General features: G+C 40.0%; 1 protein-coding gene across 2 annotated transcripts in view; it reads left to right on the forward strand.

The window, feature by feature from the left end:
- The window catches only part of SCN11A (sodium voltage-gated channel alpha subunit 11), a 76250-nt gene extending 60963 nt beyond the window's left edge, over positions 1-15287 (forward strand). For both annotated transcript variants that reach the window (XM_033131491.1, XM_033131492.1), the window contains 3 exons: positions 5705-5809; positions 9707-9977; positions 13882-15287. In XM_033131491.1, coding sequence (XP_032987382.1) covers positions 5705-5809; positions 9707-9977; positions 13882-14909 — 1404 coding nt within the window. In that variant the 3' untranslated portion in view covers positions 14910-15287. The remainder of the gene's footprint in view (positions 1-5704; positions 5810-9706; positions 9978-13881) is intronic.
- Positions 15288-22624: the final 7337 nt, after the last annotated feature.

The following is a 22624-nucleotide window of genomic DNA, read 5'->3' on the forward strand; positions in this document are numbered from 1 at the left end:
CTTTCAAGCGTACCTTGTTATCCAGGATACAAAGAATAAACTCTCCTCCTTCAGCAAATTTGTATCCTGACTCCCAACACCCAAGTCTCAGCAGAGCAGATTTATCGAACTTACTTGGAAAAAAGATAGTTGGAGAAGAGGCAGGTTTTTTAGGGAGATGTCCCCTCACCCCATGCATTGTAATAAATAGATGTTTATTTTTCTGATTCTATCATCCATAGTAAGCGTAGAAAATAAAGGAAGATAAAAAGAAACTTTAAATCACCCATAAGGTGACCACCAAATGATAACCATTTTGAATTAAGCCTCATCCTTTTGGTACAATCCCTTCCGGTTACTTCCCACTTAAATATGTATTCCTTTTACACAGTTGATATTGCACAATATTTTGAATTTTGTAGCTTCTCCTCCTTCCCATTAGTTATAAGACCGTGTCATAAACTTATCTTTGTTGTAGGAATTGTCAGGGCTGAATTACATCCCGTATTATGGCGAGATCATAATTTATCCTAAGCATTACCTCCCTCCCCGCCTTTTTTTGACATTTAGGTCATTTCTGGATTTCTTGCTATTCTAAAACTATCCCGGACATTCCTGAAATTCTCTCTGTGTATCTCTGATTATTTCCTCAGAATAAGTTCTTGGAATTTAAGGCATTAAAGATATATTGTTAAATTACCTTTCAGAAATACTGTGCTGGGTACCCTCCTTTTGTAAGATATGAAAATGCCTCTTTGTTAAAGCTTTTCTCATCATTCTGGTTTTTATAATCTTTTGTCTTTTCTAGCTTGGTGGCTAACAGTATTACCACATTGTTTTATATTCATTTACTTGATCATTTGTGAGGTTCACAGGATTATGGCCATAAGTATTTCTCCTTTAAGAATTATGTCTTTAGCTTTTGTCTCCTTTTAAAATCGAGATTGTCATCTTTTTCTTATGTTTGTATATAGTACGTCCAATTTGTGACTTATATCTGGCATTATTGTAATGACGTTTTTGACATTTGTAGACATTTAGTCTCTTTATGGAGTCAAAACTCCGAATCTTGTCCTTTTTGACTTCTCTTGCATTTATGAACTGAAGGCGTTTTTCAATCCTAAAACTAGGGAACTAAATGTTCACCTTTGGTTTCTGATTTTTGTGTGGCTCTTTTCCATTTTTCTGTGGAACTGTTTTAGCGCATCCCAAATGTATCTTGATCCTGATGAGCCTTCCTCCTGTCTGTGGGAGAGCCAGTCACTGTCCATAAACAACTGTATCACTGCTGTCACCCGGGGGTGTGCTATGTGGAGTCACTTCTGTAATACGCAACTTGATTGCCATCAGTACCTGCCATTTGGATGTCAGGCCTTGTGATTTTAGGTTTCAGCTTACATTTGAAATCACTGTTTTGATCAGCCCCTAGCAATTTTGTTTTATTTTTTTATTACAGAAAATTTCAAACATACACAAGAGTAAACTAAAATGAACCCCAAATACCAATTACCCATCAAAACACTTACTGATTTAACACTTATGCCATCTATGCCCTCACCCAATCTTGCCACTGGATTTGTTTTTTTTTATATAGAGAGCAAATCACAGACATCATCTCATTTCATCCACAGATATACGAAAACATAACTCTTTTTAAGCATAACCACAATTCCATTATCACACCTAAAAAGTTGCATATGAATTCTTTAAATTTGTCAAATACCCAGTCCATGGTCAAATGTCCTCCAGTCTTTCATTTTCTTAAAATATTTTATTAATTCATTCTTCCATTAATTGATTACTTGATATTAAAGTTTGTTTCTTTTCAAATCAGGATTCAAATAAGATCCTCCCATTTGACAGATTCCTTGCTCTTTGGAACGATGAGCCATTCCAGGCTTAGGTCAGACCTTTCCTGCCCCAGATCTGGAATCAGCCATTTCTCTAAAGAGTCCTAGTTTTGTTATGTGAGATGATATTCCAAGAGCACAGTCTGGATGCTCATTGTTATTGTTTCAAGGCTTTAACAACAGATAGACCTACCTCAAATTTAGGACTACTTGGGGGTGGCCTGTTAGCTCAGTAGGTTAGAGCGTGGTGTTGATAACACCAAAGTTGCCGGTTTGATCCCCGCATGGCCCACTGTGAGCTGTGCCCTCCTCAAAAAAAAAAAAAAAATATTAAGACTACTGGGAAAGATAGATGGGGAAGTATGAATACTGATCATTCAGATTCTGAACTATGAGATTTTCATTTAACCACTACAACTGTATCTCTTTGTCACACTGAGAAACCTGGTTCTCATGGGTACAGAAAATGATAGCACTGAAATTTTCCATAAATACTCATTTTTCTTTATCCTACAACACACACATAGGACAGTCTCAGAATAATAGTACTAATACTATCATAACGCATGTGATTACTGAAGACACTTATGTCTGCCAGGCTTTCCTGAAACAACCTAGTTAACTTCTAGAGCTCTATTTTCCCCCCTTTTTTTTCTTTACTGTGGTACAGTACACATAACACAAAATTTGCCATCTTAACCATTTTTAGTATACTGTTCAGTGGTATTAAATACATTCATAATGTTGTGCAACCATCACCACCATCCATCTCCAGAACTCTTTTCATCTTGTGAAACAGAAACTCTATACCAATTAAACAGTAACTTCCAATTTTCTTCACCCCCAACTCCGGGCAACGACCTTTCTGTCTCTACGATTTTGACTACTCTAAGTATCTCATATAAGTGGATGATACAGTATTTGTCTTTTTGTGATTGGCTTATTTCATTCAGCTTAATGTCCTCAAGGTTCATCCATGTTGTAGACTACTGAAGAATTTCCTTTCTTCTTAAGACAGAATAATACTCTATAGTATGAATATACCACATTTTGCTCATCCATTCGTCTGTCAATGGACACCTTGGTTGCTTCCACATTGTAGCTCTTGTGAATAAAGCTGCTACAAACATGGTGGTGCAAATATCTCTTTGAGATCTCAATTATTTTGAGTATATACCCAGGAGTAGAATTGCTGGGTCATAAGGTAGCTGTAGTATTAATTTTTTGAGGAACAACCATACTGTTTTCCACAGAGGCTATACCATTTCATATTCCCACCCACAGTTTACAAAGATTCTAATTTCTCTACATCCTCACCAACACTTGTTTTCTGAGTTTTTTGGGGAGGGGGTAGGGTGGGGGAGGGGGGAGTGTTTTGTTTTGTTTTTGATAGTAGCCATCCTAATGGGTATGAGGTAATATCTCATTTTGGTTTTGACTTGCAGTTTCCTCGTGATTAGTGATGTTGAACATTTTTTTATGTGCTTGTTGGTCACTTGTATATCTTTTTTGGAGAACTGTCTATTCAAGTTCTTTATCCATTTTTGAATCAGGTTGTTTGTCTTCTTGTTGCTAAGTTTTAGGCATTCTCTATATATTCTGGATATTAATCTCATCAGATATGTGATTTACAAATATTTTTTTCCCATTCTGTGTTACCCTTTTTATTCCACTGATAATGTCTTTTGATGCACTACGTTTTTCTTTTTCTAAAAAAATTTTATTTATTGGAGTGACATTAGTTTATAAGATTATAGATGTTTCAAGTATACAATTCAATAATATACCATCTATATATTGCATTCTGTGTTCACCACCCAAGGTCAAGTCTCCTTCCATCACCATATATTTGACCCCCTTTACCCTCTTCTACTGTCCTCCACTCCCCTTTCCTTTTGGTAACCACTATACTGTTGTCTGTATCTATGAGTTTTTTGTTTGTTTATTTGTTTAGTTTGTTTATTTGTTGCTTTCTGTTTCATATCCCACATATGAGTGAAATCACATGGTTGACTTTTTCCATCTGACTTACTTTACTTAGCATGATATTCTCAAGATCCATCCATGTTGTCGCAAATGTCAGTATTTCATCTTTTCTTACGGCTGAGTAGTATTCCATGGTAAATATATACAACATCTTCTTTAGCCAATCATCCATTGAAGGAATGTAAATTGGTACAACCACTAGGGAAAACAGTATGGATGTTCCTCAAAATATTAAGAATAGAGTTACCATATGATCTGGCAATCCCTCTTTTGGGTATCTACCCCCCAAAATTGAAAATTTTTATTTATAAATATATATGTACCCCTAAGTTCATTGCAGCATTATTCACGGTGGCCAAAACATGGAAACAACTGAGGAGTCCTTCAGTGATGCACTAGTCCAATTTGTCTTATTTTTTCTTTTGCCTTTGGTGTCATATCCAAGAAATCGTTGCCCATGTCATGAAGCTTTTGTCTTACATTTTTTTCTAAGAATTTTGTTGTCTAGATTTTACATTTATGTCTTTGATCCATTTTGAGCTAATTCTTATATATGGTGTTAGGTAAGGATTCACCTTTATTCTTTTGCATGTTGATATCCAGTTTTCCCAGCACCATGTTTTGAAAAGACTGTCCTAGGGCTGTGTATTTTTGGTCCATACTGGTAGTGTAAATTCAAACCCCATACCCTCATCAAGGCAGTCCTGGATTCACTAACTATCAGGGAAGACTGGGTTTTTACCCATAGTACAGACTGAGACAGTTTCCTAATTGTCTTTCAATGCCAACAGACAGATTCTGTTTTCTTTACCACCCTTGCAATGGCAGCACTTGGAGAGTCCCAGATTCATGCAGGGATCTTGGCATAAGCCCACTGCCTTTTCCCCCCATGACCCCTTGTGGTTATTAAAGCCCAAGATTCTAGTTTGTACAGAGATTAGCAAATGATCTTAGGCCAACCATGGCTTCAGAGCTAACTTACTGCTCTGTCTTTTTTTTATCTCTCTTGATTTTCCTTACTTTTGTACAAGTTCAGCTATACATTTAAAGAAATTCTATTCTATTTTATTATCTAGCATTTCCAGATATTTCACTTCCCCCCAAATTTCCAGACATGAAAATCCCAGCTCATTTTTCTGTTCTTTCTTGTTCAGTAGTGAAAACATTTAAAGGTCTCTAATTTCTTTTTTTTTGAGAATGGCTCTGGACAGCTGTTATGAAATTTTAATAATAGTGACCTATGCATTCATTTATTCAGGAGAATTTTAATTGCCAGTTTGTGGGATGTTTTGTTGTTTAAATTTTTGTTACTGGGGCGGCTGGATGGCTCAGTTGGTTGGAGCAGAGCTCTTAGCAACAAGGTTGCCGGTTCAATTCCCACATGGCATGGTGGGCTGCGCTCCCTGCAGCTGGGATTGAAGACGGCAGCTGGACTTGGAGCTGAGCTGCGCCCTCCACAGTGTTAGATTGAGAGATGGCAACTTGGAGCTGATGGGCCCTGGAGAGATACACTGGTCCCCAATATTCCCCAATAAAATTTATTTAAAAAAATTTTTTTTTGTTACTAATTTCTGTTTTTGTTGCATTGTGGTTTGATTTATGCAACTTGAAATATATTCAAGTTTTGTAAAGATTATGTAGATGTTTGCAAAGAACTTTTGTTTATATTATAAAAAGTGAAATGCAAGTAAAAGTAACATTTCTCCCTTATTCCTTAATTTAAACGCTATTTCTTTTCAGCCCTTCCTTAGAGTCCAGCATCTTTTGCTTCTCATTGGAATTTTAGGAACTGGTGATAGAAGTGTAATACAACTTTAAAACTATTTCTGACAACTCAGAACTTGTTTCCAAAAATCTGTTAATAATGAACTATCATCTTCTTCATATACTTAGGTGGCCAAGACATTTTTATGACAGAAGAACAGAAGAAATACTATAACGCAATGAAAAAATTAGGATCCAAAAAACCTATGAAGCCCATCCCAAGGCCTCTGGTGAGAGCAATGGTTTGATTCTAAATACATAGATACGTGAAGGGGTTATGATGAACTCAGATGTCTACAGTGCTCTTCTCATTTGATTTTTTAAATTTACAGACATTATTCAAGAACTCAATAAAATCCCACATACGCTGGTGTCTGGCTCAAGTCCTTAGGAAAATTAGACACTCAAGTTCAATAGCAGGAGCCTGGTCAACAACTTTGTTTTTTAGTGAGCACACAATAGGTGCTTCGTGTATACTCGTTGCAATGACGTGAATGAAACAGTCTGTTTTAATTTAATCCTGACCAGTTTAAACTATATGTATAATGTCTTTTGTCAACTTTTTCTACTGTGAAGTTGAGGTCATGCGTACTCACTTCCACTTTACAAGTGTTTATGATAAACTTTCTATATTAGGCGCTGACAAGCTTTTTCTGAAAAGGTCAGCCAGTAAATATTTTAGGCTTTGCAGGCCATATGGTTTCTGCTGCTCCTATTCAGCTCTGCCCTTGTAGCTCAAAAACAGCCATAGACAATATAGACTAAATATGCATGGCGGTGTTCCAATACAACTTGACTTAGAGACACTAAGTTTGGATTTCGTATAATTTTCATATGTCACAATTTTATTCTTCTTTTGAGTTTTCCCCCAAACATTTGAAAAAATGTAAAATCCATTCTAAGCTCATAGGCTATACAAAAAACAGGTGGTGGGCCAGATTTGGCTTCCAGGCCATAGTTTGCTAACTAACCTCTGCTTTCTACGAATCCTGCTTTACCAGGCACTAGAGGGCTTCTCTGTGCTTACAGTTTAAATGAAAAGCTGGGATGTGAGAGCATAAGATTATAAAGTAATACAACAGGCACCGTTGGTAGCTCTGACAAGTGAGTTTGAAGGATTTCAAGGCAGGGAGGGTCAGTGGGGGCTAAAAAGTCTGGGAAAGCAGTATGGGAGAAGGGCTTGGTATTGGAAGCGTGTGGAGGATTTGGAGATTGTCATTCAAACATGAGATCCAGAATTATCAAAAGTGTGTTAAATTTACTGCTATTCTCAGCACTCAGGATAGAGCCTGGCATACAGCATGTTCTGTGTATTTTTTTTCTCAAATGAAAGAATAAGTTTTATGATACACACAGAGTCCATCCCACTAGGATTAAATACTTGCTTTGCACTAAAAATGTCTGTGAATGTCAGGGCCAAGTGTTTAGAATTTATAAAACAAAGAATTTTTGACCAAGGAGTTAATGATAAAATTATATCCGGGGAAGTTTCATCTGTCAACAGAATGTGAAACTTCAGTCTACGTAAGTCAAATCTAGCTTTTAAGTACCAGTCTCAATTTCCAGTACTAATTTCACTTTGAAATTCTTATCTGAACTTGAGCCAACAAAAAAGACAATGAGAATTTGTATTTACATGAGCGTGCTATGCAACCACTGGCTTGATACCAGTTGGTCCCAGATTTGGAATTAACTAACACTCTCGAGACACAATACAGTCCCGCATGTTTACCAGTTTATTTAATAAAGGCTATGAAGCTAGCAATGCAACACACAACCAAACAGAAGCTACAGACACAGATGCAGCTTCTAGGCCTCTCCACTGCATTGATATGAAGTAAACATAGACTGCTATCCCACAGGGAAGCTGCCGCCTCCATTCCTTAAGCTATCTTTTATAGCATTTTTTTCACACGGCTCATCTGGGAGTAGCCACGTCACAGCTCTCCCTGGGTAGCTATCAGTCACTAGTCAAGGATTCACAATGAGTGATTCCGACAACCGAGCACAATCTCACCAACTAATGTTGCACATTTATCTTAACTTCTGTATTCCAGGGTTACATGAAATAAATCCAACACCATATCCCCAGATGCCCCTGAATTGGAGCTAAGGCTTCACGTCAGCTGTTAGCTCTTTACTCACAACTTTACCTCCCCACAGATTTTTTTTTTTTTAAATCTCTATAACCTAAATACTATCTTTTGACCTTTGGAACAAATGAATAGTAGTTGCATGGGGGGAGGATGGATACAGCTGTTTGAACCTGAGCAGTGATGGATTTAATTCCCAGCAGTAAGTAGAACAAGGGATTGGAATCATTTCTGATTCTTCCTGAAGCGAGCCCGCAGGGTGGCTTCATTACTGGGTTTAAAAATCATATTGAGGTGTAAGGGGTCACTGTCCATTCCAAAGTGACAGAGAATAGTGTCAATCATCCACCACTTTAGGTAATTTATACTCTTCAGCTCCTCCGTTTGTCCACATATTAGAGTTGAGCTGTAAGGCCAATGGCTTCCCTCCCTCATGTTTACTGTCACCCCTCATTCTGCTTCCCTGGAGCGTATCCTTAAAAGTATTTTGTTCTCCAGGTCCTGTCTGACTTTCTGGACGCATTCTCACATAGGAAATGCACTTGACTTTCAAGTTGCTTCTCTAGACTCCTTGCTAAAAGCTGTAGGGCTCCTGGCAGAAAGTTTGAAAGCCACCACCCTACATGTTGTGCCGCTCCAATGCTGTCCCTTCTTTCTTCTCATTGCCCTTGCTCTCCCTGAGTGATATCATTCACTTTCCTGGTGTTAATTCATATCAGTATTGATAGCAATGAACTTCACATCTACATTCCACCTGAGCTCTCCACCTGAGGTCCAAACCCACACTTCCACTTACCCATGGTCCTTGGATGTCCCACTGGCACCTCAAACTCAGTGTGCTCAAAACAGATCTCATCTTCTCCCTCCAAAATGTCTCATCCTCCGTTCTCCGGCTGTTTGAATGGCTCCACCAACCAGAAAGGATATAGTTTCAGTCTTAACTGTCCTGTAGCCCCCTCCATTCAAACACTCTCTGACTCCGTTAGCTCTTAAATCAAAATGCTTCAGTCTTTCTCCACTGTTAACCACCACAAACCAACATCATCTTTTGCCTGAATCACCGTCACGGATGCCTGGGGTCCTAAGGATGAATTCTCTATGAGTTCTCTAAATAGAACAGTGTCTGTATACTTTGATTAAATGATAATATAATATATACAATATATTGTAAAACAACCAATGTATAGCCAAGAATACCATACAATATCAGTGTATGAGTTTGTTTTTAAGAACAGTTCTCTACTAGGTAAAAAACAAAATAGTGCTTCACAGCAGTTTAGATGAAAGAAAATAGTAGAAAAATTCAGTTGTTTCACTGCACGGGGTAGGTTAGGCGTGCAAACTTGAGTAAGAGCCTATACCAGAGCTGTTAGCACATACTCACTTTGCAAGGTCACCATCAGTGATAATATGAAATAATCAGGTTTTCTGTGTCTGTTTTTCTAATCATTGGATCAGAATCCCATTTATCTAGCTTTATCTTCAAGTGAGCAAGAATTAGAAAGTTGGCATTTAAGAATTGCTTGAATATGGAGTTTTGGTTAAGTATAAGGTTTGATTATTCTGACAAACGGAGCCTTGGAGATGATAATTCCGCTGTGTCCAACATAATTAGGTGAGCAGGTATTCTCTGCATTAATGTCATTGAAGTCAAAATACAGAAACAGATGAAACATAGAGACCCAAGTTTATCATTTCATTTTTAAATCCAACATGAGCTGTTTTACTTTAGCAAAGCATCATCCACCACATCAAAGGTATGTTGTTACTAAGAATTTTTTTATGTATACATTTCTGTTGTAAAATAAAAGCTATAAGCCTACAACTGAAAAATCCGTGAGTTTAATTAAATGTAAAGGAAAACATGTACACAAGAATTTCTTGCCCTTTGAAAAGGGTCTGCGCGTTTTTCAAGAGAGAATAAGTGTACGAGAGCACGCGTTCTGTTGTCTGTGCCTTTTTTATTTATGTGAGTTCATCCTTACAACTCAGAATGATCTGTGATTCTTTTTTTTTTTTTTCTTTTCTCCTCAGAACAAATGCCAGGGCCTCGTGTTTGACCTGGTCACACACCAGGTCTTTGACGTCGTCATCATTGCCCTCATTCTGCTCAACATGGTCAGCATGATGGCTGAGTCGTCTGACCAGCCTCCAGCCATGACTTCCATCCTTGACTGTCTCAACCTGATATTTGTGGTCATCTTCACAATTGAGTGTCTCATCAAAATCTTTGCTTTGAGGCAATACTACTTCACCAATGGCTGGAATTTATTTGATTGTGTGATCGTGGTCCTTTCCATTGTTAGTAAGTAAAATCAGCCGCCAGAGGGGTTTTCATCAGAAGTAGACTTGTAAATCTTCTGACTTGGAAGTACGTGCAAACTATCTGCAAAGCAACAAACTAGGCGTAATGTGATTTCTGAAACAGCAGACCTGTGTACTACTGCCATTCTCTACTAGGAGGTCGCTAGGGGATACAGAGTCATTTCCTGCCCATAAGTGTCTGCACAATTAAAACAGAGAGTTAAATAATAAGGTAGATCATTTATTCAATGGAGATCAACAAAATTAAGATGACTTAAATGTTTCTGTGGGGACACCTTGTTTATCCAGGTAATTGAGTCAAAGTTCTACCTTTCCTGTGCAACTAGAAGCCCTAATGAACATTTTATAGTTTTAAGGATTTGGCATTTAATTCCCATGTTTTTCTCTGGTTCAAAATCCATGTGCATGTCAGATCACAATTATTATACCCCTGTGACATTGTCAGGCCTTCCCTCACCTCCTGTATGCGGCCCCTGTGGCCCTTCCTAGATTGGGCTTCCACAGTGTGCCATAGGCCAAGCAGTACTTTTTCTTTACTCTGTGTCCTGTGTGAACTTAACCCACAGCGTGAACTGTGTTTGTCTCAGTTGCTTGGACCAGCCTCTCTCTATAATCAGTATATTTTCCCTAACCACAGATATGATTAATTATAATGTTTATGAAAGAAGACTAGGAATAAAAGAGGGTTATTGCCATATACTTTTATTCTTCATGGCTAAACCGTAAGAGTTTACTCTGGTTTTTTTTTTTTTAAAGATTTTATTGGAGAAGGGGAACAGAACTTTATTGGGGAACAGTGTGTACTTCCAGGACTTTTTTTTTTCCCCAAGTCAAATTGTTGTCCTTTCAGTCTTAGTTGTGGAGGGTGCAACTCAGCGCCAGGTCCAGTTGCCGTTGTTAGTTGCAGGGGGCACAGCCCACCATCCCTTGTGGGAGTCGAACCAACAACCTTGTGGTTGAGAGGACGCGCTCCAACCAACTGAGCCATCTCAAGGTGCCATGTTCAATCTTAGTTGCAGGGGGCGGAGCCCACCATTTCTTGCAGGATTCGAGGAATCGAACTGGCAACCTTGTGGTTGAGAGCCACTGGCCCATGTGGGAATCGAACTGGCAGCCTTCGGAGTTAGGAGCATGGAGCTCCAATCGCCTGAGCCACCAGGCCGGCCCATACTCTGGGTTTTTAAAATCTGCTTTTCACTAAACTGAAAATTGGACTTTTTATAATTATTTAAAACTGCCCAGGGGCCCTTCTCATAGTTCAAAACGCAATGAAGACAATGAAAACTGATTTCACAGGTAGAAGCTTTTGTTTTATTTCAGAAAGGATGCATCAAACAGATATATTGGATCAAAATATTTTGGTTCCTATCACTACAGCAGCAATGCAGAGGTTACAAAGAGCAAGAAAATGGTACAGTTCATAGGCTGTTCTGGTTTCTAAGTGATGAAGTTTATGTAGATGTAATTTAGAAATAGATCCTTCCACATGCTTACAGTTAAATAGACCTGTAACCTTTATTAGTCAATTCCAATCACAAATCTTGGTGAAACTGACAGGAGCAATCATGTTAGAAAATGGTATTGGATGCATCTGGGGCAGAGCCCTCTGAGAACTTAGAGAGCTCTTCCTCCAAAATGCAGAAAGCAGCTAATTCTTTCCACTATTTAACGAACTCCTTCCAGGCAGTGCCAGGAATCGTACACTTTGTGGAAATATCTCTGACTTCTGTCTTTTGAACAGATATTAGGCAATTGCAGTTACACTGCATATTCCTGGATAGCATTTCGCTCCAGTGGTTGAGGAAATACACACATGGAGCCAAATCCTGCTCACCAATTTGGCCTTTTATATGCCTTTGCGAGTAGGTCTGCCATTCAGTAATTAGTGTCTGCCCTTCCTCAAGCTCTTTCCTAAGCTTTTAGAGAAATACAAAAATGAGTGTGAGTCCATATGAATCTCTCCAGGACTTAATAATCCAGTTTAAAGAACCAGAACAAGATAGAGAAATTAATTGAACACCAAATCACATGGTACCCGGAAGAACTGAGCTCAGAGATGGGACAGATTACGGTGGCCTTGATTGCTCAAAGAAAGATTCATGGAGGAGGTCCTTAAAGGGTGGGTCTCCTCCAGTTGCTGAATTCGTACTTAATAAATTTCACATCTTGGCAAGGTTAGCTGCCCAATTAACATATGAATTAAACTTCTTTGGTATAATTGGGCAGTAGGTGAAGTATATCATCAACTAGTTCTCTTGAATCATTAGGGGATGGCAGATAATTCTGGCTGTCTATCACTCCAAAAGACTTTAGAGGACCCCCCCACCCCGCCCACCCAGGGCAAGAACAACGCCACGCCTACACCAGGCAAACATGTTCCTGCCATTCTGTACTATTTGGGCCAAAATGGGAGTTGTTTTAAATCTTTGTTTCACTTGCCTGCAGTTAATGAGAGAATAGGGTGACATTTTAGGCCAAATATTCAGCCGCTTCCAGAAACCTCTGCTTGAGATGCCATTTCTGGGGTGTCTGCAACAAAAGAGAAAGTATCTCCATTTGAGTCCCTTAAGCTTTTTGAGCCTGGACTTGAGAAGTCCTTAGAATGAACTTACTAACAAATATGAGTGTTCTGTGGCACCTTTAGCCCAAAGATGAGCATGTTAACCATGCCATCTCCCTCAGCCCTGACCTTACCATGGCAGACTGTGTTCAAATGCCTCTCTACAAGTAAGAGTCTGTCCCTTTAAGGAACTTCGAGGTTAGGGGTTCCACAATTTCCAGTAAGAGCCCAACCTTCATTCGCAGAAATTTCCCCTTGCACTCTAAAAGACGCCATCTATAGTTTATCTGTTTTCCATTTTATATATGCAATAAATATGAAAAACTATTATAGTCACCACATGAATGCCCACATGAATGACTTTAAATGCCCAACGCAGATAATGTACTTCAAGTGCACGCGACAACTCACAAAATAGCCTTTCATAAGCCTTTCATAAGCTTTCCTTTACTTGAGTCTTTAATATTTTAGACATCTTATTGCATCTAAAGTCCCATCTAAAACTATGGCCCTTCGAAATTATTTTCCAAATTAAGGCACAGATAGATATTTTCCCTTATATGGAAAAATAAAATTCTGAATTTTGTGCTTAAAAAGTATTAAAGAACAAGACAAACAAATGAGAAACAAAAACTCATAGACACAGACAATAGTTTAGTTTAGTGGTTACCAGAGGGTAAGGGGGCAGATAAGGGTAAAGGGGGTCAAATATATGGTGATGGAGGGAGAACTGACTCTGGGTGGTGAACACACAATGTGATTTATGGATGATGTAATACAGAATTGTACACCTGAAATCTATGTAACTTTACTAACAATTGTCAGCCCAATAAACTTGAATTAAAAAAAAAAGTATTGGGGGAGGCACGGTGGCTCAGGTGGTTGGAGCTCCGTGCTCCAAACTCCAAAGGCTGCTGGTTCGATTCCCACATGGGCCAGTGGGCTGTCAACCACAAGGTTGCCGGTTCAACTCCTCGAGTCCTGCAAAGGATGGTGGGCTGCGCCCCCTGCAACTAAGAACGGCAACTGGACCTGGAGTTGAGCTGCGCCCTCCACAACTAAGACTGAAAGGACAACAACTTGAAGCTGAACGGCACCCTCCACAACTAAGATTGAAAGGACAACAACTTGACTTGGAAAAAAGTCCTGGAAGTACACACTGTTCCCCAATAAAGTCCTGTTCCCCTTCCCCAATAAATTCTTTAAAAAAAAAAAAAAGTATTGATAAAAGTTGATCCCGCTAAGATCCAAGGCAGGAGAGACAGTCTGGGTCTGAAACCACTGTGCCTGCTAGAAATTGATTGACTGTTTTCCTTCTCCTAAGGTACAATGGTTTCTACCTTGGAAAAACAGGAGCACATTCCTTTTCCTCCGACACTCTTCAGAATTGTCCGCTTAGCTCGGATCGGCAGAATCCTGAGGCTTGTTCGGGCAGCACGAGGACTCCGGACTCTCCTTTTTGCTCTGATGATGTCCCTTCCCTCTCTATTCAACATTGGTCTTCTACTCTTTCTGGTTATGTTTATTTATGCCATTTTTGGTATGAGCTCTTTTTGCAGGGTGGAGCAAGATTCTGGAATTGATGACATATTCAACTTCAAAACTTTTGCAGGCAGCTTGCTTTGTCTCTTTCAGATAACCACGTCAGCAGGCTGGGATACCCTCCTCAAACCCATGCTGCAATCAAAAAGTTCATGTAACTCCAACACAGAGAATAATCACCTCTCTACCATAGCCATAGCCTACTTTGTCAGTTACATCATCATCTCCTTTCTCATCGTTGTCAACATGTATATTGCTGTGATTTTAGAGAACTTTAATACGGCCACTGAAGAAAGTGAGGACCCTTTGGGTGAAGATGACTTTGAAATATTCTATGAAGTCTGGGAAAAGTTTGACCCAGAAGCAACACAGTTTATCAAATATTCCGCCCTTTCTGATTTTGCTGATGCCCTGCCTGAGCCTTTGCGTGTGGCAAAGCCAAATAAATTTCAGTTTCTAGTAATGGACTTGCCCATGGTGACTGGAGATCGCCTTCACTGCCTGGATATTCTTTTTGCTTTCACCACTAGGGTACTCGGTGACTCCGATGGTTTGGATAACATGAAAACAATGATGGAGGAGAAGTTCATGGAAGCCAACCCTTTCAGGAAGTTATATGAACCCATCGTCACCACCACCAAGCGGAAGGAAGAGGAGAGATGTGCCGCTGTTATTCAAAAGGCCTTTCGAAAGTACATGAAGATGACCATGAGTGTTTTGGAAGACAGGCCTCATACACCACTCCAGACACTCTGCAATGGAGATTTGTCCAGCCCTGGGGTGGCGGAGGGCAAGGTCCACTATGACTGAGCCCCTCCCCTCCACCCCTACCTCACAGCCTCACAGCCTTGCTTCCAGCCTCTGAGCTCCAGGGATCCACAGCTCAGTGTATGAACAGACAGTGGACTCACGGAACTAGCTATTCTATTTTTTTTTCTGGCTAAAAGAAGGGATATTTCAAAGTTCACTTCAAATGGTTTTTATAGAGCTATAAGATAACGCTACCTGACTATAACCACTGGTACTGTTTTAATAAGGAAGAAGACGCTAGAAAGGGCTGTAGAGGACACACTAATGTTAGGATTGAAACACCGTTCAAATTATGTCAAAAGAATTTTTTAAAAATTAAAATTTTAAGTTATGTTTTTCCACGTTTCTAGGTACATTATCCAATATGTTTATTTACTGTTTTCCCCAATGCAAGTATGTGGCTTATCACATATAACTCTTTTGCATGCTAAGTGAAAATTCAAAACTTGCCAATGAATAAATACCTTATTGCAGATGTTTTTACCAACATTAAATATTTGAGGTTGATTTCAAACCTAAAAGCATGATTTTGTCAGTTACCACCCTTTTACCAGCTACAGTCTCTGTTATATATATTTGGAAAAAATAAATACATAAGTGAGACTTTCATTTAGCATTTTATTCAGATACTACACTAAAAATCCTCTTGTTCGGTGATTGTGTAAGTAGTGGTTTAAATGTGATGCTTTGCTTAGAATCAAAGGTGGAAGCCAGGGGTGTGCTGATAAGAGAATAAGAGTTGGCTCTTCAGAAAAAAAAGGAAAAAAAAACAGCCATGATTTGTAGCATTTACTGATTTCTGTGGTGAATACGTCCATCATGACTGATTTCAAGCTACCAAAATGATGTTTCTGAACATGGAGTTGGGAAGCAATTTCTACCATCAGGTCGTGTGAGCTGGCCCGAGCTGGCTCCAGCACACCACTGGCTGGAACCGATAGGAAGGTCTCACTTGACACTGGTTAAAAACCTGCAGTGGGCACCTTCGATGGATACAGCACCCTCTTAGCAGCACCTGGGCCCCACAGTGGGGGAGTCATAGGACATACTAGTCAGCCAGTGATCTGAGCTATTTGATGAGTCCTACACCCACGTCTGGCTGAATGTCTGCATGAAATGCAGCCAGAGAACAACCGAGGCCTATCAAGGGGGCCTGGGCCCAGGAGTAGCCCAGGACCTCCTTACAAACTGGAGATGCTCAGAAGCAAAACAAAACATTAGTCCCCAAAGACTGGACTGGGGGCAAAGAACCTACATTGTGATTATCTAGGCATGGGGGAAAACCCTGCAGAAATAGCCCTGGAATCCTGTACTTAGACCGGCTGGAGGAGCTGATATGTATGTCAGCAGCCTGGACTCTGAGGTCCGAGCCTCTGACATGCTCCTGACTATCCTGGAAGGAAAGCCAGTGCCAGGGGCTGTAGTGCACTGAGGGGTGATTATTTTCAATGTATAAAAGATCGAACCGTGTCTCGATGTATTCATGTCTAGGGCCCGAGTTTCATGAGTTTTGTAGGCAGCCTTGCGCGCTGGAGCATTGGCAAAAAGTAATAATATTATTATCTAATTATGATCGATATCTAAGTTTTATGTAGTGGTTGCTGTGCATCAGGCACTGGCTAAGCATTTGTCATGAATAATCTCGTTTATACCTCACAATAACCCAGTGAGTGTGAGGTCACTGAGCCTTTGTGCCATGCTACAGAGGGGTTGTGGGTGTCCCAGAAGCAGGAATCCGTCAAGACCCAACCACATGGGGCTACCATGTAGGGCTACAAGGGCCTGGTGGAAATCACCAGTTCTTAAGGCACTGGGGATGACCTATGTCTTCCCTAAAAGATGCCGCTGATTATGAACTCTAGGTGTTTTATGGATCCCTGCCAAGTTTTCCGAAAAAGATGGCTAGCCATCATTCCAGTAGGGATACCTCCTGGCTGGAGATAGGGGAGGTCTTGCCCATTCCAGATGACAGTTTAGGGGCTAGGATGTGATCTATTCTGTGCAAAAGCTTTGGCCCTTCCCACACATACCTGTTTCCCCCTCCCCTTTTTGCCAGGGCTGGATTCCTGGAGCTAGCTTCTAGGGAGAGCACAGGATCTGCTTGGCTTTTGCAAGAAGCTGAGCCATGTTTCCTTCACTAGATGGCAGCAAATGCCCGACATGTTCTTTTCCGAGAATTGCACAGTATCTGTGGGTGAGCCTGATGTTCAAAGAGACAGAGGGCAAAGGAGATGAGAACCAAGGCAGGAAGTGGTGACACCCTGGATGGGTGCTAGAAAGCTCATACTCCCCAGAGACAGCTCTCACTGTACAAGGACTCAGGATACCCACAAGAGACAGGTTGGTCTGAACTGTGTCCTCGTGAGGCCATGCTAAACGTCCATGGCAAACAGCCCCACAGGCACGTGAAGTCAGTCCCCTTGTCCTCTTGTCTTCTCTTCTCCAGGCCAATCAGCCCCTGCTCAGTTCAATCCACAGACATGTTCCTGAGGCCCATGCGGTACCACCTGGTGTAAATTGCTCCTAACCAACGGCCCTTCACCTCAAGAGCATGTGTGCTACTTGTGAGGAAAATTAGATAAGTGTTTATGTGACGATAATACAATGCAATATGACAAGTGCCATAAACCAGGGACACACCGCTGCTCTGAGAGTGTGAATGGAGGCAGGCTCACACGAAAGTGTCACAAGAGAGAGGGGACCTCTGAGGTGAGCTTGGTAGATGGGTCGGATTGTACCAGGGGGAGATGGTTCAGGAGGGTCTTAAAGGGAGGAGACAGTCCAGGCAGCACCATGGAGTGCAAGGAGTGGAGAAAGTGAAGGACGAGCTCCCCAGTTGACTGGACTTAGAGTATAGCTAGTGGAACAGCAGCAGCGGAAATCTTAGACGTGGACTGTGGAGAGCCTGGAAAGCCAGCGTGAGGAGTTAGAACATATTTAGGTAACAAAGAGGCACTAAAGGTGTTTGAACAGAGGAGGGAAATTAATCAGACAGAGGACGCAGGGTGGAATAGAGGAGGAAGAGCCCAGAGTACTGGTCCTGGTGGGGAAGAGGCACTGAGTAAGGAAGGAGGCAGAGGGCAATGTGGAGGGAACAGAAGGCTTGTGCCAAGCGACTGGCCATGGGGGAGGAGTCTAGGGTGAACCGCGGGATTTGGGGTCAGAGTGACAAGATAGAGGACAGGACAAGTTACCAAGTTAATGAGTATAGGAAGGGCAAGGTATGTGTATTTTCATGGCTAAGAGAAAAGAAAATTTAAAAATCAATTCAGTTTTGATCATTTTGAAGGTTTAATATGCCAGGTCCAAGTGACAATGTCCGGCCAGGCCTGGAACTTGAGGACATGGCATAGACAGGAGTCCTCAGCCCAAGAGCAGATGAAAGCGTAGAGCAACAAGCCCACCCACATCTAGAAGGCAGCAGAGGATATGCTCTCAGAGGTCAGGAAGAAGAGGAGTGAGGCAGCTCAGAGGAGGACGTGGGGAGGTAGCTGAAGGGGAGCACCACAGCGCGCAGAACGCAGCATAGCCACAGAGCAGGCTCCATGAAAAATTCACAGCCAACAAGATGAGATAGATGCATGGGCCCACCCTTACATGCCTCCCACCAAGAAGCACGCAAGGGGCTAGGGCACAGCGTGGTTGCGTTCCAGGGAAGGATCCCACTCCCTGCTCTTCTACCTTTGCATTGAGCCAGGATGAGAGCTGGCCTTATAAAGGACCCAGGTTCAGGAGCCAGCTGTTCCAGGAGCTGTCTTGGAATGTCAGCGGTGCCCTTGCGGGGGTTGCAATCCTGTACAGCTCCTCCTGCTCAAGGAAGGAGAGCCTCTAGTTCCAGATAGTTTGTTGCCTGGCAACCCAGACAGAACCTCCAGGGTCATTCAGTGGGCAATCCTGTCCATTAAGGCACAAGGAGTAATCAGAGAGGCGGTGAGGAATCAAGTGCTAACATTTACTGAGCACTTATTCTGGGCTCGGTAGCCACTTTACCAGCGGCACCTCCTTTCCTCATCTTCACAACGGCTCTATTAGACATAGATGATTTTTAATCTTCGTTATTCTGATGAGGAAACTGAGGCATGTAGAGGAACTAAGAGGCTTGTTCGAGGCCATCTAGCCAGTAAATGGCCCTGGCAGGATTCGAACCCGAGTAGTTTAGCTCCAGAGCTCAGGCTGTCAATCACTACACCACACTGCCCCCAGATGAAAAGGGGTAGTGTGATCGAAGTTGAAGGGAGGCTGCAGAGTTTTCCTGGTAATCTCTGCACACTTTTCACCATCCATTTCTTTTCTTCTGGAGATAATGCTTGCTTTCAAAATTCTGACTTTGTGGGAACATCCTCTACATGGGGAGATGCTGTGCTTTCTCTCCAAATGTAACATCCTCGGTTCTATAGACATACTCAGTTCCCTAATATTTTGCCATAGTTTCCATCATTTTACCACTCGCTACCTTCTTTTCCAGGAAAACTCTGGTTCATCTTTCTCCTCTAGCACCTGGTACCTAGGAGGCTGGAGGAGTTATCCCTCCCTTTTGGACAATATACTTCTATTCACGTAAACTTGAAATGTGCTAGTGTGACACTGGTGGTACTGAGAGGCATGATGGGGACGCCGACTTATTTTCCCTTAATCTCCATCAGTCCCCCAACCCAAGTCACCCTGAATGAGCATACGATCTAACTAGAAACACTGTCTGGTCTGCCATTGCATCTTCAAGTCCCCTTATCTCCTTTCCATACTCTAAGCTCTTTCTATATTTTAAAATCGCTTCTGGAGCCAAATCACACTCTATTTTTCCCCCCAGCTCTATTGAGCTATGATGGCAAATAAAAATTGTACATGTTTAAGGTGTGCAATATAATGGTTTGATATACATATACGAGTACATTGTGAAATGACTACCGTAATCAAGTTAATTCACACATTCATCATGTCACATACTTTTTTGGGGGGAGGAGAGGGGGCAGTGCTGAGAAAACAAGGTGTACTCTTTTAGCAAATTTCTAGTATACCATAAAGTATTATTAAAGTATTATAGTCACCGTGCTGTAATTAGATTACCAGAATTTATTCATCTTATAACGAAAGTTTGTACCCTTTGACCAAAATCTCCCCATTTCCCCAACCCCCAGCTTCTGTTAACTACTATTCTACTCTCTAGTTCCATGAGTTAAATTTTTTTAGATTCCACATATAAGTGAGATCATGCAGTATTTATCTTTCTGTGTCTGGCTTGTTTCACTTAGCATAACATCCTCCAGTTTCATCCTCCAGGTTATATATATATATATATATATATATATATATATATATATATATATATATATATGTATGTATATGTGGGTGGGTATGTCTACACACCCACATATATATATAAAACAGTTTCTTTATATACATATATACAGAGGGTGCCAAAAAAATGTATACACGTTTTAAGAAAGGAAAAAACTGTATTAAAATTGTAATACTCAATATATACCTATAACAAAAGATGACTACAAGTCACGTTTGACTTCTGTAATTACAAGAGGTGCTCAAAGTGGTTACCATCACAGCGCAATTTTAATACAGTTTTTTCCTTTCCTAAAATGTGTCTACTTTTTTTGGCACTCTCTGTATATATAACATTTTCTTCATTCATTGATGGACAATGAAGTTGTTTCCATATTTTGTCTATTATGAATAATGCTGCAATGAACACTGGAGTGGAGCTGTATCTTCAAAATAGTGATTTTATTTCCTTTGGATATACTATATCCAATAGTGGGTTTGCTGGATTGTATGGTTGTTCTATTTTTTCATTTTTAAAGAAAAATCCATACTGTTTTCCATAACGGCCGTACCAATTTACATTTCCACCAACAGTGTACAAGGGTTCCCTTTATTCCACACCCTCACCGACACTTGTTTTATCTTGTTTATTTTATAATAGTCATTCTAATAGGTTTGAGTTAATATCTCACTGTGATTTTGATTTGCATTTCCCTGGTGATTAGTGATGTTAGCATCTTTTCATGTACCTGTTGTCCGTTTGTATGTCGTCTTTGGAAAAATATCTGCTCAGATCCTCTGCCCATTTTTTAATTGGATTCTTTGTTTTTTTGCTGTTGAGTTGTGTGTTCTTTATATATTTTGGATGTTAACTCTTTACCTGTTATATGGTTGGGAAATATTTTCTTTCATTCCGTAAGTTGCCTTTACTTTTTGTTGGTTGGTTTGGGTTTTTCTGGTTTTTTTTGTTTGTTTCATTGGTTGGTTGTTTTGGTTTTGCTGTGCAGAAGCTTTTCAGTTTGATGTAGTGCCATCTGTTTATTTTTACTTTTGTTGCCTTTGCTTTTGGTGTCATATCCAAAAAATTATTGCCAAGGCTAATGTCAAAGAGCTTTCCCCTATGTTTTCTTTTAAGATTTTTGTTGTTTCAGATCTTATGTTTAAGTCCTTAATCCATTTTGAGTTGATTTTTGTATTGGTATGAGATAGGGTCTAATTCAATTCTTCTAATCTGAGAACACAGGATGTTTCTATTTATTTGTGTTTTCTTTTATATCTTTCATCAATGTCTAATACTTCTCAGTGTATGGTTCTTTCATCTCTTTGGTTATATTTATTTCTAAGTATTTTATTGTTTTTGATGTTATAAATGGGATTTTCTTAATTTCTTTTTTGGATAGTTTGCTGTTAGTGTGTGGAAACACAACTGAGTTTTCTATTTTGATGTCGCAACTTTACTAAATTCGTTAGTTCTAACCGTCTCTTGGTGGAGTCTTTAGAAATTTTTATACCTAAGATCATGTCATTTGCAGAGATAATTTAACCTCTTGGTCTCTGATTTGGATGATTTTTATTTATTTTTCTTGCCTAATTGCCTATTTGGATAGGACTTCCAATACTATGTTGAATAGAAATAGTGAGAGTGGGAACACTTGTCTTGTTTCTCATCTTAAAGGAGAAGCTTTCAGCTTTTCACTATTAAGTATGATGTTAGCTGTAGGCTTGTCATATATGACCTTTATTCTGTTGAGGTACATTCCTTCTATAATTTGTTGAGAGTTTTTATTATGAAAGGATGTGGAATCTTTCAAGTGCTTTTTCTGCATCTATTGAGATGATCATATGATTTTTACCCTTTATTTTGTTAATGTGCTTTGTCAAGTTTATTGATTTGCATAGGTTGAACCATCCTTGCATCCCAGTGATAAATCCCACTTGATAATGGTGTATGATCCTTTTAGTGTGCTGTTGAATTTAGTTTGCTAGTACTTTATTAAGGAGTTTTGCATCTATGTTCATCAGAGATATTTGCCTGTGATTTTCTTTCTTGAAGTGTCCTTGTATGGCTTTGGTATCAGAATAATGCTGGCTTTTTTAGAATGAGTTTAGAAGTGTTCCCTCCTCTTCAAATTTTTGGAAGAGTTTGAGAAGGATTGGCATTAATTCTTCTTTAAATGTTTGGTCAAATTCATCACTAAAACCATCAGATCCTGAACTTTCCTTTGTTGGGAAACTTTTGATTAATGATTTAATCTCCTTGTTAACTATTGGTCTGTTCAGATTTTCTATTTATTCATGATTCAGTCTTGGTAGATTGCATGTTTCTAAGAATTTATCCGTTTCTCCTAAGGTATCCAATTTATTGCTGTATAATTATTCATAGTTGTTTCTTATGATGGTTTGCATTTCTGTGGTATAAGTTGTAGTGTCTCCTCTTTCAT

The sequence above is a fragment of the Rhinolophus ferrumequinum genome, chromosome 17 (assembly GCF_004115265.2).
Source record: "Rhinolophus ferrumequinum isolate MPI-CBG mRhiFer1 chromosome 17, mRhiFer1_v1.p, whole genome shotgun sequence".
Taxonomy (NCBI): domain Eukaryota; kingdom Metazoa; phylum Chordata; class Mammalia; order Chiroptera; family Rhinolophidae; genus Rhinolophus; species Rhinolophus ferrumequinum.